This window comes from Misgurnus anguillicaudatus, chromosome 7 (genome assembly GCF_027580225.2).
Source record: "Misgurnus anguillicaudatus chromosome 7, ASM2758022v2, whole genome shotgun sequence".
Taxonomy (NCBI): domain Eukaryota; kingdom Metazoa; phylum Chordata; class Actinopteri; order Cypriniformes; family Cobitidae; genus Misgurnus; species Misgurnus anguillicaudatus.
In genome coordinates this window covers 35,720,442-35,737,962 of record NC_073343.2, presented here as the reverse complement: position 1 = coordinate 35,737,962, position 17,521 = coordinate 35,720,442, and the positions used below count along the sequence as shown (strand labels likewise).

Below are 17,521 nucleotides of genomic sequence, written 5' to 3'. Positions count from 1 at the left end.
TGTTAGCCATCAAATAGAATAAAGCTGCAATTTTAACCTCATCTGATGTTTATCTGAAATACTTAAGTGACGATCTAATAACCTGAATATTGAAAACATAAAACCAAATAAATAATAAATGAAGAGTGAGACTCCACACAGGAACTCAAAGATCATATGTGAGCTTTTTCTCTTTCATATCTATCGATCAGAGGTCTGTTCAACTGAAATCACAAACACTTTATATCATTCATCATGTACCACAACTAATATTTATATATATATATTCATATTTATTAAATACAGAGGGACTTACAGTTGTTTGCCCATTGTGACAGATTTTACTAAGATATTTTTGTGTAACATTTAGCACTGCTTCAAAACAACCAAAAGTGTGTTGTGTAGTTAAATCATTTCTGTCATGTATTGTACATTATTCTGCTGTAAATGCATGAGCGCTGTAGTGAATTATTATAATGAAGAAATACATCCGATAAGCGTATCTACTACAGTCAAAGCCATTGACACAAGAGGACAACAAAAAATTAAACCAAAGCTCTGGTGCACTGGTTACGGTTTCTGAGCTTGCATGTGAAGCTTAATTTTAAATTAATAACTTACCATCAGCAAACTAAATCTAAAATACAAAACAAAGTTCGTTGAGATACGGTCACGCACAGACAAATAATGAGGAATGAATATAACAATGCTGAAAAAAAGTGCAGATCTCAAATAAAGACAGACCTTTACACATGTCAGTTTCAAGCAGAACCGTCAACCAATTAACTTCTGTTAACCGTCCTCACCCACACAAATCAAGCTATTAAGATCTGATGTAGCCAATTATAGTTTATATCTGCTCGAATGAATTCTGCTGCACTTTCTGACAGGACAACATAGAGAAGGAGATATTATAACACAAGCTTCACTACCCATAATACAACATTCACACTCATTTTCTTAATATGAATATAAAATGGATCTAAAAAACACAATGATTTGACTTTGGCCATTGAGAGACAGACAGAGAGGATTTAATCTTTCTCTGATTTATACTGCAGAAGAGAAAACACCATTAACAAGACGTTCATTATTTATAATGTTTCAATGGCTTTTTCATATGATCAAATATTATAATATTTCCAATAATCTGTTACCTGACTGAAACCCATTTAATCTATTTCAGAACAAATACTTCAGATATATTTGTCAGTGTAGTTATAAAGGACCAGCAGCACCAGTAGTATGATTGTGTCATGTCACCTAATGAGTCCTGATGTTAAAGATAACCTGTGGTGTGTACACCTCTTCCATACAGTCCTGACTCATGAAACACCCTGAAGCTCATCTTCTCATTTCTAATGACTGCTGGGTAAAAATCTTCCATCTGAAACTGATCAAATCATTTAACCCAAAGAAACAGCTCAGGGTAACCACAGAAATATTGTGGGTTTGATTTTAAAAGATGATTTGTACTGGTTTAAAGTGCTTAAGGCTTATCTGGATGGGTGGGTTAACATAACATCAGATGTGTACAGATCTCACATATGTAATTCTGTCCTCAGCAGACCATAAAAAGAAATTTAAGTATAACCTGACATGACATCTCATATTCACATTCAACTGTTTAAAACACATTTAAAGCAGCACAGATATAACGTGAAATACTGAAGAATGTATTTATGAGACAGTCAATATGGCTCTCCACTCATTTGATTGGACAATGGAAAGACGTCAGGCGCTTTCTCAGTGCTCCTTCAAAAACAAAGGGGTGCGGCAGGTGGCAAAAACAGCGCACAAACAGCGTGTATAATGCCCACTGCCCATAGAAAATCATTCAAAAAAGGTGTTCATAGTTATTTAATAAATAAAAGCATTCATTTTTTATCCATAAATAAAAAGGCCTTATCTGTCCTCGCCCGACCGCTCGCTCACCCACCGAATGCAGCCACTTTGATGAGGAGAGCATTAATACCACTGCATATCATCTCACTGAGCAGTTCAGACTGATCTCTGTGCCACAGATACGCCAGCGACTGAAGATGAAGACGTGCACAACTAGAGAGAGAGAGAGAAAACTCAAAAAATAACTCACACAAACACATCAAGTTTTTGGACATTAAAATCTTTTCTGTGTGAGTTTAATGTGTATGTAACAGCATGAATGAGGTAAGTGGCGGTGAGTGACACCCGTGATGACCAATCAGCAATGAGTATCGGCTATATTAGAGCTGGTTGGCTTTAGCTTGGTATGCGTCACGTCCGGACCCTCCCCTTGTCGCTGTGTTGATGGTGGCTTACGGTATGTGTTGTTGTTGTTGTTACGTAGCATGCTGCTAACTTTTCACTGTACATATAACACTAACGATTTGCGCGCTATATTGCAGCTTGGCTTTCCATCCGTGCAGTGGTTTTGTTGCTACAATCTAGCCCTCCTGTTCTTGATGTAGTTTTACGGTTGCTTTAGCGAGGAGCTGTTGACTGCCCTTTCCGGTAAGTGAGCGCTGTTTTTGTATCACAAGGTCAGGTTTATTTAAAAAGGGCTGGATGATTAAAGGGTGGGTTTTTGGTAATGTGTAGTCCCTGTATTCCAGCGTAACCGTGGGTGATCTGAATGCTGTGCATGCTTGGCCGTGGCTTGATACTGAAGCCTACCTAAAACTTTTTATCTATCCGCTTGTGGTAAGTCGAGGTAAGGGTATTAGTGGGGAATTTTAATTGTAATCTGGGATCTGCAATGATACAGGCTATGTTTGTTTATATTTTGTAGGATTCTCCCTTTCACTTTGGCTGATTATACATTTCAGCTTTAGTTTCATTTTCTACCGCCGCTGTGTGCTGCATAAACTTTGCTAAATTGCACAGTATTATGCTGGGAACTGTTGCTGCTGTCTGGTTTCTGTAAAGTGTTCAGTTATATGGAAACGTCCTGCTGAGCGGAGAATCGCGTAGCATACTCGAGCTGAGCGTCTGTGTTTGTCGGTCTCAATTGTAGCCTTACTGCTGCTGCTTAACTTTTGTTTTCTTTTCTTTTTTTTTTTGAATAATTGTATGTGGATTTTTGCATTCGTTATTAGTTAGTTTAAATTGTATTTCTTTATTTTGTTCTTGTTTAAATATTTGTGTAATGGAGTGTGTTGTGACTTTTGTGATTTATTTTGTGTATGTCTGACCAATATTATTTTGATATTTATTTTGTGTTTAATTTTCTTTCAGGAGCTGAGGTCCCCACGGGTGAAGGATCTGGTGGTGGTGGTTGTACTATCCCAACATTTGCTGTGTTACACCTTTTTGGAGTGTATGATGTGTAATCTAAGTTCACGGTGTGGTGTGTATATGAAGTGTGCTCTTTGACAACGTGCGCCGGTGATCACTCCTGTGGGTAACCTCAGCCCTGTTGGTTATATTTGTTTTGATTTATTTTGTATCCAGCTGCCACTTACCGCATCATTTGCAGTAAGAATATTGTTGAGATCTGAAGTGATGCGATCCATCTTGTCCCGACATTTGAACTGATTGGAGGTGTAACATACTCCTTTTAAAGAAAAATTAACTGTTCTATTTTTTATTACTGATTAATAAATTTTGTATTTTTGATACTCATGTTCTCTGCCTGCCTTTAATTATATATGAGAAGTGAACCTGTGTGACCTAGGGGTCATTTTTGTTTCCTGGGTAGTTCCCAGGTGGCGTAGTCAAATTCCCCTGCAAGTAGGTGAACTTGCATTGATAGCAGTAGAGCGTCACTCCGCCACATGTAGGAGATTGTCATCACTGTTATTATCAAACTTTTACTCAGTTCAACATCTGAATCAAATTTCTCAACTGCTAGATAATAATTTCAAAGGTTAATTTTCCAGTCCATAATGACCTAATGTCTTTAATGAAAATGTTTGTTATTAGTTTATGAGAGTAGCATCACAAATGTTTTCCTGAGATGAAGTCTTAATAAAGAGGTCTGATGATGACTGATAACACTTACACATCCTCCACACGAACTCGCTGATAATCTGACAGAATGGCTCCCACAGACACGCCTTCAATCTTCTCCTTCTCCTAACAAACACAACACAACACAATACACACACTCATTATCACAACACTTTTTCATTAAACATGCTGTTGACCTCATAAGTTTGCATATGAATCTGCAAAATATTACTATTTAGAAAAAAAAGTGACACCGTGGGATCATAAAAAATTATTTCTTTTTAATTTAGTGTTGCACTGAACAAATTATTTCACCTAACAGATGTTTAGATAAACGTTCATGATATTTCAGCCCTCATTCATCAGAAATAATAATGATAGGCAGTGGTTTCTCTGTTTTAGATTGAGTTGTGTTTACATTAACCCCACGCTGGATCTATAACTATCTGTCCTGTATCTCTCTCAGCATCCACATTTAAAACTCTGAGCGTGATTCAATGCAAATAACCGCAGGGGCGTCTCCGGTTCATCTCAGCGGTCAGACTTCGGCGCTATCGGAACGACGTTTGGTGCTATTAGAGACTCGTGCCCTTGGCAAACCCAGATAAGACCTATCGTCCTCCGTCATCACTAAACAACACTGACTAAACTACATTAGGCAGAAAAACACAAACAAATTACAAGAGCTTTAGGCTTTAGACTCTTTATCTGCTGTTTGAGTTCATCCTGACATTTCAAACATCTGCTGTTATCAGACTTTCTCTTCTACACATTTACATGAGGAGAAAACATAAACCATCCTCCTCACGCAGTCAACTATTAGTAAACATTGCAAGTAAACACTTCACCCAAAAGTTACTCATCTATTGGTTTTTACCTGAGATGAAAAGTCATTTATGCAGCTCTTTAAATAAAAACAATCATATTGTAACAACAGCAATTTGTTGTGTGCTATATTAAATCTGTTTAATTCACTTCTAATAACTTTATGTAAACCAGTTTAATGATAAACACTGATCTAGCAGATGCACTTTCATATAGTTTATAGGATTTCTAAAAATGATTTCAGAATCAGCTGGTCAGAGACGCACAACATCTTAAAAACACAATGCACGTATTAAAGCACCAGACAGTGTGCATGATCATTAAAATACCAACAAATTACAGCAATTTCTTTGTGACTACACAGTAAAAATCATTGCGTCATTTATGTTAAACTAATGGGTGGGTTAAGTTGATGGGTGAATTTATTGGGTTATTTTCTTCATTGTTGGGTTACTCGGCTCACTGGGTAACGGTTGAAGTTTTCAATCACATGTGCAAGGAACGGTTTTCAGCAAGGACAAATTGTTGTATTTATTTGGAGAAACAAGGTCTGTATAAATGTTTTTAATCGATCATCTACTGTTGCTTGTACAAAAATATGAAAGCTTACATTACATTAACTGTTATTAAAAGTAATGTGAGCTTTGACTGCTTTGGTTAGTCTGTCATGATTTAGTTTGTTTGTTTTACTCTTATTCTGCTTTTTGAATGATACAAACATCTCCTTTGTTCAAAATTAACCCTAAAATCTGTGACTTGTGTGAATCATTTCTGCTATATATTTATAATTATTACATGAATTGATTCAATTGATACAATTGATTCAATTCAATTATATTTATATAGCGCTTTTTACAATTGTTTAATTGTTTTAAAGCAGCTTTACTTTAATAAATGCAAGATAAAACACAGAAAAATCAGTGGACAAAATAAAAAGCAGAGTACAGCGGCTAAGATTAAACCATACAAGCAAGCATAATAATAATATAACTTATATAAGAGAGTTCAAAGTTAAGCCAATGCCAGCTGACTCCCTAGTGGTTGAAAAAAAGTCCTAGGAGAAAAAAACCCTTGAGAGACAGCCAGACATAACTGATAAAACATTTAAAACATGTATTTTACCTCATTAAACATCTGAATTTAAATAAATATATATTTGAAATCATTAAATAAAGATTGTTTAAAAATTAAATAATATAAAAATAATAAAAAAGATGAAACAAAATAAAACTCGGGTAGAGAAAACATTTTGGTTAAAAATAACCCACAGTTGGAAAGGTGCTATACTAACCAATAGTTGTGTTACTTTTTTAACCCCACATTATTAAGTGTATTTACCACTGACCCATGTCTGTACTACTCAATAATGACAAGATGTTTATTTTACAGAAGAAGATTAAATGAAATAAAGACCCATAAGAGCCACACGAGAACATCAGAGCAAGTGTTTTCAAGGCCTTGTGTCAAGTAAATGCCATACAAACAGTAATCAAATAAATGTGGCTCCTGTTATTTAATGAGGACAGACTGAAAAGGTTTTCCTCCAGCTAATGCACAGAAGTACGAGTCCACCGAATGTCCCCCGCTGATCTTAAACGCACCTCTATTAGCTGTGATATTGATCGTGGGCATCCTGGGATTGACCTGAGAGGTCATCATTTATGTATTAAGCAGGTCTAAAGGTTTCTGTTTCTTTTTATGTTGTTTTGCAGCAGTAATGTGGATGTAATCAGAGAGCGGTTTGATTTTTCTCTACGAGCTGCACTTCACTCCTGACACCTCAGCGCGCTTGTGCGATCGATCGTCGGGGCACACACACCCGGCCCATGAGGTCTGTTTCTGCGCCCTCGCTACATAAAACTCCAACCGGACGCCTGCGGTCTCAGGGCCTTCTGAAGACAACAGATAAAAGTTTGTCTGAACATTGTGTGTTTGGAGAGGGTCTGACGGACCTCGAGCTCATGGGACTGGGCTTCATCTACTGATGTCTATAATGGAGCAGCGCGAGGGCTCTTTAACTCAAATCTGATTCACACAACAACAGAAGGACATTTATGGAGCTCAGATGCAAAAGCCACTGAACTCAATACTATGAGATATACGAATGCTCTCGGCATGTTTTATACGTTCATTAAATAATTTCGCTTTAAATCCACTTAATCCCGGGCCTCAGGTCATTCAGAAATATCCGTTTGTTGAGCAGAATCCATTAAGTGTCTGATTAAAAAATGCTCATTTAAAGAAAACGTGTATATCATGAGCCATATAAATCACATTACGCTGAGAAAAACATTTTAAAAAAACTATAAATAGACTTTAAAACTTTAAAAGAAAAATGCTACTCGTATGTGTACAATAAACATACATTTTGGAAATATTTATCATGAATTATACTCATGCATCTAAGATTCTTCATTAACTTTAATTTCTGTTTATGTATTATGAACCAACAATGATCAAAACTACAAAGAAATATTAATCACGATGAAGATGTGCCGTAGAGAAGAGCTCTTAATTCCCATAAACTGTGTATAAAGAAGCTGATATTTCAGTCTCACAAAATCTAACAACAATCCTGAAAACAAACTCACTAATATTTCCTTTTAATTAAGTTGTAGTTTAGTTTAGACATCAGACTGCTACCAAAATAAATGTGCTTTTCATAAAACTCATACACAAAACTCAATTCACTTTTTCTGAAGCATTAAACAAATGATATTTTATGATCAATTGAACAAAAACTAAAACATTATTTTAATAAAACACAGTTTTACGGACAACATTAAAATTAGCAACATAGAAAAACCCTTCAGATCAGAAGAAATATTGTTGAATGTCTTCTGACCATCAATGCATTCCTACAGCCTATTAAAACACAATGAGTTATTTCATTATTACTAATCCTACATTTAACACAACAGCACCATTTTATTTGATTTAATCCCGTTATATTCTAAACCTATTAGGTTCAATTAGTGTAAAATGTCTATAAATGACTCGTGGGGTTTGATAAAATGGTTCATGTTTTGTCTGAATCCATTAAGCAGAGATATATGAAGACAGAATTGACAATTTAAGAAAGATTTTCTTCAGTTTGAATGATATATTAAGAAAGATCTTCTGTATGAAACACTTCAGTGTTGTTAAGTCAAGAGAAACACTGAGAAAGTCACACGTGTGTCTGATCAGTTCCTGAAGGATTCTGCCATAATGCAATCAATGAATTAATGCAAAATCACAAGTCTCCCAAAATACAATGTGTGACGTCATTACAATGCATGATGTTCATTCTACTTTATTATGAGTACAGCTATATAATATTTAATGTAGACATCATGATAGACTCGATTGATACGTCAAATATAAACTGTGGTGAGAAACCTGGTTATGCTTCAATACATGAACTCCCCTCAGTGACGCTTAAAATATAAGCAATAACATGATATATTCACAGAGAGAGAGAACAAGAGAGAGAGAGAGAGAGAGAGAGATAGAGAGAGATTCATTCATGGGGAGCAGCTGCAGGTGGCACTATTGTACTATCACACAAACTCAAACAAACCACACCTAGAAAATGATATTATCTGCAGAGTTTTAACATGCAGGAATGATTTAATTAAACCAAAGAAATCTTTTCATATCTCACACTTTCCAAACAGAACATATTTAACAGCTCATTATCATACGATTGCTCCCACAAAACCACAAAGAAGATAAAAATAAAATCCTGTAGACTCATGTGGACAAAGAAAATGATTGTTTAGATATTTTTGTTTCAGTTTAAATACATCTCAATCTGTACTGACACAAACTGAGCCTTCCTCTGGCCACAGACAGACATAATGTGTGATTATATTTACTCTGTGATTATAGATATGGATAAAAGTTATGACACCTGCTCTAGGTTAACACTAACTGCCCATGACTGCTGGTCCAAACCTGAATCAGACCTCATTTACTAGCAAGGAAAAAAGCTGACTTTAAACATATGATGCTTTATGTGAAGGATACACAGTCAGCTTTTCTTTTGTCCCTGTCGACTAAACCCTTGCTTCTTTTCATTTAATCATTTTTACACCTTTGCATAAATAATTGCTATTGAGACATCTATTATGAGCTTTTTCAATTATGAACTGAATTTGATATTTTAATATCGCAGTCTTGAAGCATTAAGTCATGTTTACTGTTTTATGGTATGATACATTATCTACTCTATGAGATGCGCTCGTTCTACTGACCGACATAACACAAATCTTCAACATCCACTGGTAAAAAAACACTTCATCTCCCTCTGAGCTTGATAATCATAAAATCTTAATAATATAATATAAACGTGCAAGTGTTTGTTGCCAAATATGAAACCATAATATCAACTTGGACAACATTGTGTTTAATTCTTTTTAAAAGATTAGAAATGTTTCTAATGAACATGAAACATCTTCGAGTCAGTCCTGATTCATTCTGTCACATGAAGTTATACGTCCACTTATATTTCTCTTTACTCACACTGTTGTTTCTCACCTGTCAGAATACAATCCATCACGTACACTGCGATCACAAAATTCTGGCCACTTAATTATCCCTAGATCATCAAAAGTGTCTTAAGGTGGTAGATCCTTTTCCTATCTAGCCCCTAAGCTCTGGAATGATTTACCAAATAATGTTTGAGTATCAGACACAGTCGATCAATTTAAAACTACACTTAAGACATTCTTCTTTAACAAAGCACTCACATTCCTCATATTGGGTAATATACTTATGCTGCAATAGTTAGCCTGTCTGGAACCAAACTGACTTAAACCACTATACTGTATGACACTTGCATTACATGTGAACGGCCCCTACGCTGAAAAGATTCTGTTTCTCTCCCTGTCTCGTCCTCGACCCCAAGGACAATGAGACAAACAGACCCAGTTCCTGCAACCGTGAAGGTCATCACACCGTTGATCTACTGACCGTCCTTCTACGAGATGCCCAGCCGATGCCTGACCATCGACCACCAGCGGAACCAGTTTAATTTGCTTACCCGTTCACATACCCCGATAGTATTTATATATATATTAAACCTAACCCTAGCCAGGAGTCATCCCCTGGAGTCCGCCACCTTTGGCTTAACTTACTACTTTACTGTATACGTTACATTATTACTATGCTCGTTTTTCTATGCTTTTCATACATCTATTAATTTAAAGCTGCTTTGAAACAATTAACTATTGTGAAAAGTGCTATATAAATAAAATTGAATTGAATTGAACTATGTACAGACAGGACACGTGTTTATCAAACACATCATCATGAGTACACAATATATAAAGACACCTAACTCATGGTCCCTGAGCAACAACCAATGAGAATCCATAGAAACACCATCAAATGTGTTAAAGAAACTAATGTGGAACTCAGAAGACTAAAATGTCAGAAGTCAAGAAGATGAAATCGGAAGAAAGACGACAAGAAGATAAAAGACAAAAGGCGAAGAGAGGAGATAAATGGAGAAGACAATAAAATGAGAGAGAGAAGGAAAAGACGAGGGATGTTCAGAGAACACTACAGAGTCAATCCAATATAACACAGAATAATAATAAAAAACATTATTATTACACTGGCAAACATTTTTAAACAGACTCTGTGTTCATAGTAATGAATGAGAGACTTACAGCATTTAGTGAAAACAGTTTGTACAGAACCAAACTGAACAACTAGTTGATGATGATGTATTTAAACTAGTGATGCACCGAAATGAAAATTATTGGCCGAAACCGAAAACCGAAAAAAGCAAACCAAGGCCGAAACACCGAAATAAATTATTATGCCAATTATTAGTACAATTGCATTTATGGCTTTCACTGTGTACTAACTTTACTAGGGGTGTGTGACGGATAAAAAAACTCACAGTTCTGATCACATTACAGTTTTTGAGGCACAGATCAGATTATTTTTCGGATCAGCAAAAAGCAGGTGGGAAAAATCTAATAAACAATAAAGAAATTGCAAACATTTATAAAAGAGAACAAAGTTGTACATTAATAAGGTCTGAAATTAGCATTAGGTACAGAAATCAAATTAAATTAATCATAACACAATAAATACTATATATTATTATTTTTTAGAGCTATTTGTCTCTTTGTCATGGGTTGTTTGATCAACATTAATGACACAGACTTGTAGGTTAATCTGACTGTAATCTATACAGACATAAACAAATGTTTTTATTAGAAAAAGAATACTGTGGAGAGAATTTTGTTTATATGTGCCCTGTCAATAACAGAGAGAATTTATGTTTGCTTGTTTTTTTTTAAACACGTCTCTATTCAAATTATTACTCTAGTGCAGCACTGATTTGGAGACATTTACAGTACATTAAAACATTAGGATAGGTGAAGAAAAAAAACCGATCCACCATTGCAAACAGTTTAAAACAAACAAGAAGACAACAAAGAACAGGAATCAAACAATATGGTAACAAACATGCTCCACAGCTTTCTGTTTATGGATGAAATAAAATTAAAGAAGAAAAACGATAGTATGTGTGCAAATTCTGTCTATTTCCTTTGTATAATTGTTTGTAGTGGAGTGTCCTGTCTAAATATTTTCACGCGCATGCGATGTTGTACGCGGACTGTACGCGCTCTGTCCGTGCGGTCTCAAATTTTGGGCTGCACGCGGACGGTCCGCGCAACCGGCCGCGGACCCTCCTGATGACGAAAATGATGGCGCGCATACGCGGACGTCCCTAGTATACTTTCGGCTTTAAGGGCACTTAAACGCATGCATATACAGAGACTGATGGTGAATCCCAAACAGCGCAACAGTCGCTCCACATAAAAACGTTACGTTGTGTTTCATTGCTTTATTCGCCAAATGTACGTTAATGGATTACAGTAAGAGACACATAGCGCGACTCTCTCTAAAGTTTACACATCAAGACATTCTTAATCTTTGCAGACGCGTGCAAACAGCTGGACCTAAGTGAAACCTGCTTGAGCACGAAGGGGAGGGGTGGGAGACGACTGATCACCGTGAGGCTGAGTGAAACCCAAGCGCTAGCGCACAGATGAAAGGGGCGCGGTTGACATTCATTTTCGGTTTACATTTTCGGCTGGATTTTTTATTTCGGCCCGAAACCGATAATGCCATTTTCGGCCGAAATTTTCGGCGACCGAAATTTCGGTGCACCCCTAATTTAAACAAGCCATCACAGCGAGAAACAGATATGCGCATTTACTTACTTGTGTTGCCAGATCTTGCATGAGCAACAGCAAACAAGAATAAGCCCATAATAAACCAAAATAAACCCAAATGCTTTACATTAAAAATAAGAACAAAATGTTGAGCCCGCACCTTCCCACTTAATTAACGGCAAAAGTTTCATCGCTTTATGAGCCGAGCCCAAAACCTCCTCAAAAAACCTGCAACACTGCAAGACAGCGCTCTCTGAAGCAGCCTCACAAATATCAACAACACACAACGCCTCTGTAGTAGGGATGGGCACGTGGCATCGATGATCGATCACGAAAACGATGATCATGTGGGTTTATTTATTTATTGTGGTTATGGTGGCATATGGATGTCAAGCGCATGTAGTAAAGACTGGGTCTGGAGATGCGTGTTTGACAGTGTTGAGCTACGCAGACCGGTGTATGACATAACATTACCATGCATGATTCAAAAACAAACAGATTATTCCGCGCACCGGCCACGCGGCAACCCGCCGATCCGCGCAATGTGCGGCAACCCACCGATCTCGCCGATCCCGTGAAGTCGGACACACCTCACATCACTGAGGTACTATGGTTTAAAAGGATGCCGTGATTTTCAAAAATACAGTCGGTCAGGTGCAAAATGTACAGCGCCGTCAAAAGTTCAATGAGTTATCATCTCATATTTAAACATCAAATGACAAGAGATACCAAAAAGCCATACGAACATTAACATTACATCTTGACTGAGAACAGGTAAGGGGACAACACGACACAGCTAGGGCTGGGATAAACGATTATTTTTTAAACGATTAATCTAGCGATTATTTTTTCAATGCATCGATTAATCTAACGATTCATTTTATCTGTTCGATTCGATTATCGATTATCTTCCCATTAATTAACTAATAGCAATTTATACATGTTGATTTACATATCTGAATGTAAACATTTCAATATATGTTCATTGCTCTTAAAATTTCAAAGTAAAAAAAAGCTATACAAGTGCAAAATAATGCATTCTTAGTCAGAGGTAGCATTCAGTAAAGCGTTTGCAGCTCATACTGTGCAGTTTAGTAACAGTATAAAAATCTCAAGTTCAAATTACAGATGTGAAAACGCCCGAAGACTCTTAAGTTAAACCTTTACTACATACATACCTTTTCTAGGTGTGTTTCCCGAACTGTACCTTAGCGGGTTTCTTAAGGTATACTCTCTTACGTACGACGTTACCAGGTGCTGTCCATGGCGATGGTGCTGAATAGGTTGATATCGATTGCTCGACAATCAATTGTTCACTTTATGTAATAGGTACTTCGCTGCGTTATCAGAGAGCAGTGTTATTTATTAAAGAAACATTTCAGAAATAGTTCAAGTTACATTTATTAGGAATATCTGGTAAAAATATTTTGAATTGCAAACAACTAAATATAAACCTTGTATATTTTATTTTATATCAAACCCATGCAAAACCCGCAACTTCATGTCCAAAAGTATCATGCATAAACTGCTCCAATGCATTCATTTTTCCTTCGCTTTAAATGATAATTTATATTAGGGGTTCCCAATAAATGCGTTGCACAGGGGAATAAGGTGGGTCGTGCAAGTCACCTGGCTTGGCTGTGCATTACACTTAAAATATATAAAAACAAATTGTTGTTCATTAGTTCAAGCGTTTATGTGCTTGGACACTGGATGCGCAAGCTGCGTGTTTACAATGCGGATAACGCTTAATGGATGCATTTCTGGAGCCGCGCCTGTCTGTTTACCTTAAATATAACATAACAATAGGGATGCACCGATAGGATTTGTTTGGGCCGATACCGATGCCGATTTAAACAGACAACTTCTGGCCGATATTAAACACTTGTATACAATACTATACAGTTGGTCTATTAGCTAATTTATTTCTGCATCAAATTATTTGTACTGAACATGGATTGGATCTAATTAACATTCAACTGACCAACATAATAAGAGAGGCACAAATTCAGCTAAAACAAATATAATAAGACAGCATGACAACCTTCAAAGGTGTTTTTTGCTATTCAGCATTTATTTGATAAACAACATTAACTCATTTTTTACATATAATGGATTTCTTTATGCAGTTAATTAATAAACAATCGGTATCGGCCTTTCTCGTGCTATTGCCGATATGCCGATGGTTTCAAATTCATCAAAAATCGGCCGATAAATATCGGCGGCCGATACATCGGTGCATCACTACATAACAATATATATTATATGATATATAAATTATGGTTGCTTTAGATTTTAGCTTTGATTAGTTTTAATGTGGAAATTTTGTTGACCTTAGGAGACTATACAAGCAGTAATCAAGTGGAGCAGTTTCTTTTGAGTGTTTATAAAGAATATGGCATGCAGCTGCCTCAGAGTTAGAAAACATTAAAAAACTTTTAAAGATGTTAAGTCGACTTAACATCAATCATAATATTTAGAAAAATCAACAATTATGATTTTGTGATGAATGTGCTCCCTTGGCATGCGATTTTTACTTGATTTGTTTTATTGCAGCTAAAATAGCTGGTAAACTAAAGATTTAACAGATTTGAAATGCACAAATGAAATGGTAAGATTCGCTGTATAGCTGCCTGCCGTAGTTTCACCAACTCCTCCACCCAAAATCTTTTTATTTTTTGATAGTTTCTTAAGCCTGTAATAATAGTTCAAAGCTGATTTTCCTTTGGAAAAAATTTTTACAAATCTAACAACCATCAGTGTAATAATGTCTAATTATGTGAATGTTTTATTCTTTAAATAAAAAAAATGCCTAATTTAACACGGAGTGTACTTCAACTTTTTTTACAGATATTTAGTTATATAGACTGCAATCTACACAAGCTTTTATCACAGTGATGGCCCCTAGCGGAGTCAAGTGGGATAAGATATAGCTAAGAGTGCTCCAGACCAACCTTCCGAACGAACGACTGACAGAAGTGATACGTAACTAAGAACGTTTCGGGAAACACGTATTAACGATAAGGTACAGCTTAAGGTACAACTTAAGAACCACGTAGAGCTAAGAAGGTTTCGGGGAACGCAGCCCTGTACATTGTGATTGGTCTGAATACCTCTGACGTCAGCCAGAAATGTGATGCTTCTTACCACGTTTGAAAGATTTGTTTGCTAACAGAAGTTAAATTACAGTCTGTGAGTTCAAGCGGGAGGAATTATGAAAATGTCGATCTTTACTACATCACCAATCCCAGAAAGTAAACTGTTGTCTACAATCAATGTGTTTGTTGTAGTCCAAGAAAAGAGATTTACATTGGAGAGGATAACCCGCATCATCGTTTATATTAGGGTTTGAACCTTTTGCATATCTTTAACATGAACTAATACACACTTACACACCAAAGGAAATGTAAAAAAGTGAATCAGTCCATTGGTGCTTTGTAAATAATGCATTTCTTCTCTTTCACATTGACGTTTACAAATAAGACTCAGTGTACAGTGAATCTCTGAATGTTTACTGGTTTACTCTTACACTTTCTCTATGGGTCTGACCTAAACCTGCTGAGTAACCGCGAGATGTTTAATAGATGCCACAGATGTTTAAAATACCTTGACAAGGTTTAAGAGATGGTAAAGATCCTCCACTTCATCTCCATCTGTCGGGCTGTATTCTCTTCCTGTGTCCAGACTTGATCCCTCAATAGTGCGCCTGTACAGGGGAAGATCCATCGCCTCAGCATACAGATCAATGGCTTGATATCCAACAGTCTGATACATATAACTGTCCAGTTCATCTGAAACAGCTAAACACACACAAACTTCATGTCATGATGTGAGGAAAAGTAAATTATATAGACAGAGATATTTGCATCACTGATTTAGTTTAGTTTTGAGTTGGTGGGCTTTATCATTTTTAGTTATTGATCAGTCGAGTCATCTCACCGTGTTTTTGAGGCATGAGGTTGGCGAGGGCTACGATCGAATGTCCAGCAGACACACACTGCATCATGTTATAACAGCTGTCTTTCCCGCCACTGAAACACACACGCGCGCACACACACGTCAGCGGTGTTTATAACGACACGTAATAAATGAGTCAATGTGCTGTTATTTACCTGATCAACGCCACAACCCTCATGTTGACCAGTCAGTACAGATGAACACTTCTGAGAGAATCACACGTGCTTCGCGCGTTTGTAAACACTGCAGCGTCTTCCGGGAGATTGGTGGACCCCTGCACGAGGCTGTCTCAACATCTGCCTGACTAAAAAGACAGTTAACAGATTTTAAAAATAATTTTGCCACTAATTTTACATCTTTAATGTCATTTTTTACTTTGTATCATGTGATAGTTAGATCACTGTAATGAAATTAATAGACTTGTGAAATGCATTTTGAAATGTAATCTATTTATTTATTTTATATTGTTTAAATAAAAATGTAAAATTTTGTATAATAATCTATTAGATCAGATGTTTGTTTTATTGACAGACCACTGGTGTTTTCATGAATATAAACCAGTTGTAAATCATCAAACTCTCCCTTTCCCAATATTTACCACGTTTTTGTGGTAAAAGTGTAGTAACCATGTTTTTTTGTGAGTGTATTGATACTATTAGCAAAACTATGGTTTTATTACAGTAACTATTTAACCATTTAACTATGGTTATTGAAAACCATGGTTTTGTGGTTTTAACAGTAAAAAAAAAAAACGTGCTGGATCCCAAACCGCCTACTTCCATACTATATAGTACGTAATAAGCGCTACTTTACGTACTATATAGTATGGAAGTAGGCGGTTTGGGATCCAGCAATGGTTAATTTTTGTCATAGGATCATATCAGTGATGATGAGGAGGTGGAGTAAAAGCGTGGTTAATTTTTGTAAAGGGATGGAGGTTGTTTGTGTTCTCTCAGGTAATGTTTCCTCTAAGGGGATCTGTATACACTGACACAAATGCCTTTCATGTTGTGTTTGCTGTGTATGGTTGTGCCAGAGCAGAAACATTGTGTTGCTTTTCTCACCTGACGCCCCTGAGCCGGCCAAAGGCAACACATTTTGTCTGAATTTACCAAACATCTTCTCATTTCTCACACTGCTTCTACTTTACAATATTAATTTCTTTCATTTCTTCTAAAACATAAGTGTGAGTTTGGCTGAATGATGTTGTTTGATTGTTTCCAGGTCACTTTAGCTGAAATATGTTTCTGTTGTATTGTGAGTTATTTTCTCTGTCTGTACTTTATTATCAATATACAATAATTATCAATGTATCAATAATTTAGTTGAAATGATTAGTTGTTTATTCACTCAGAGTTTATTAACCAGTTCATATGTGGCCATCATTTGTATTTGAATGACGCACAGACCAATGAGCACTGTACAGTGAATTTAAATCACAACCGTTAGCTAGTAAAGGACATTTGAATGAGATGTTATTTTGATTTTTTAGATCAATACTTTCTGAAGTTACTGATATTGGTCTTTATAGCAGTTATTGAATAGCACAGTCAGTGTAAATCATGGAAATTGTCAGGGGTGCCCAAACTTTTGCATACGACTGTATTATGTGTCTAAACAATTAAGTGACTTCATTTGCGTCTGATGCC

General features: G+C 36.3%; 1 protein-coding gene and 1 long non-coding RNA gene across 4 annotated transcripts in view; one reads left to right on the top strand and one right to left on the bottom strand.

The window, feature by feature from the left end:
* The window catches only part of dph6 (diphthamine biosynthesis 6), a 49,746-nt gene extending 33,562 nt beyond the window's left edge, over positions 1-16,184 (bottom strand). For 2 of the 3 annotated variants that reach the window (XM_055171813.2, XM_073869814.1), the window contains exons 1-5: positions 16,028-16,183; positions 15,855-15,946; positions 15,522-15,715; positions 3,962-4,035; positions 1,919-2,037 (exon numbers count right to left, since the gene is read on the bottom strand). In XM_055171813.2, the coding sequence (XP_055027788.2) occupies positions 1,919-2,037; positions 3,962-4,035; positions 15,522-15,715; positions 15,855-15,946; positions 16,028-16,050 (502 nt within the window). In that variant the 5' untranslated portion in view covers positions 16,051-16,183. Of the gene's footprint in view, positions 1-1,918; positions 2,038-3,961; positions 4,036-15,521; positions 15,716-15,854; positions 15,947-16,027 lie in introns of all 3 variants that reach the window. The other variant, XM_055171814.2, reaches the window with a different exon arrangement.
* On the top strand, positions 2,237-3,147 carry LOC141365382 (uncharacterized). The gene is made up of 3 exons (XR_012370618.1): positions 2,237-2,281; positions 2,367-2,472; positions 2,574-3,147. It is a non-coding gene; the product is annotated as an uncharacterized lncRNA (long non-coding RNA).
* Positions 16,185-17,521: the final 1,337 nt, after the last annotated feature.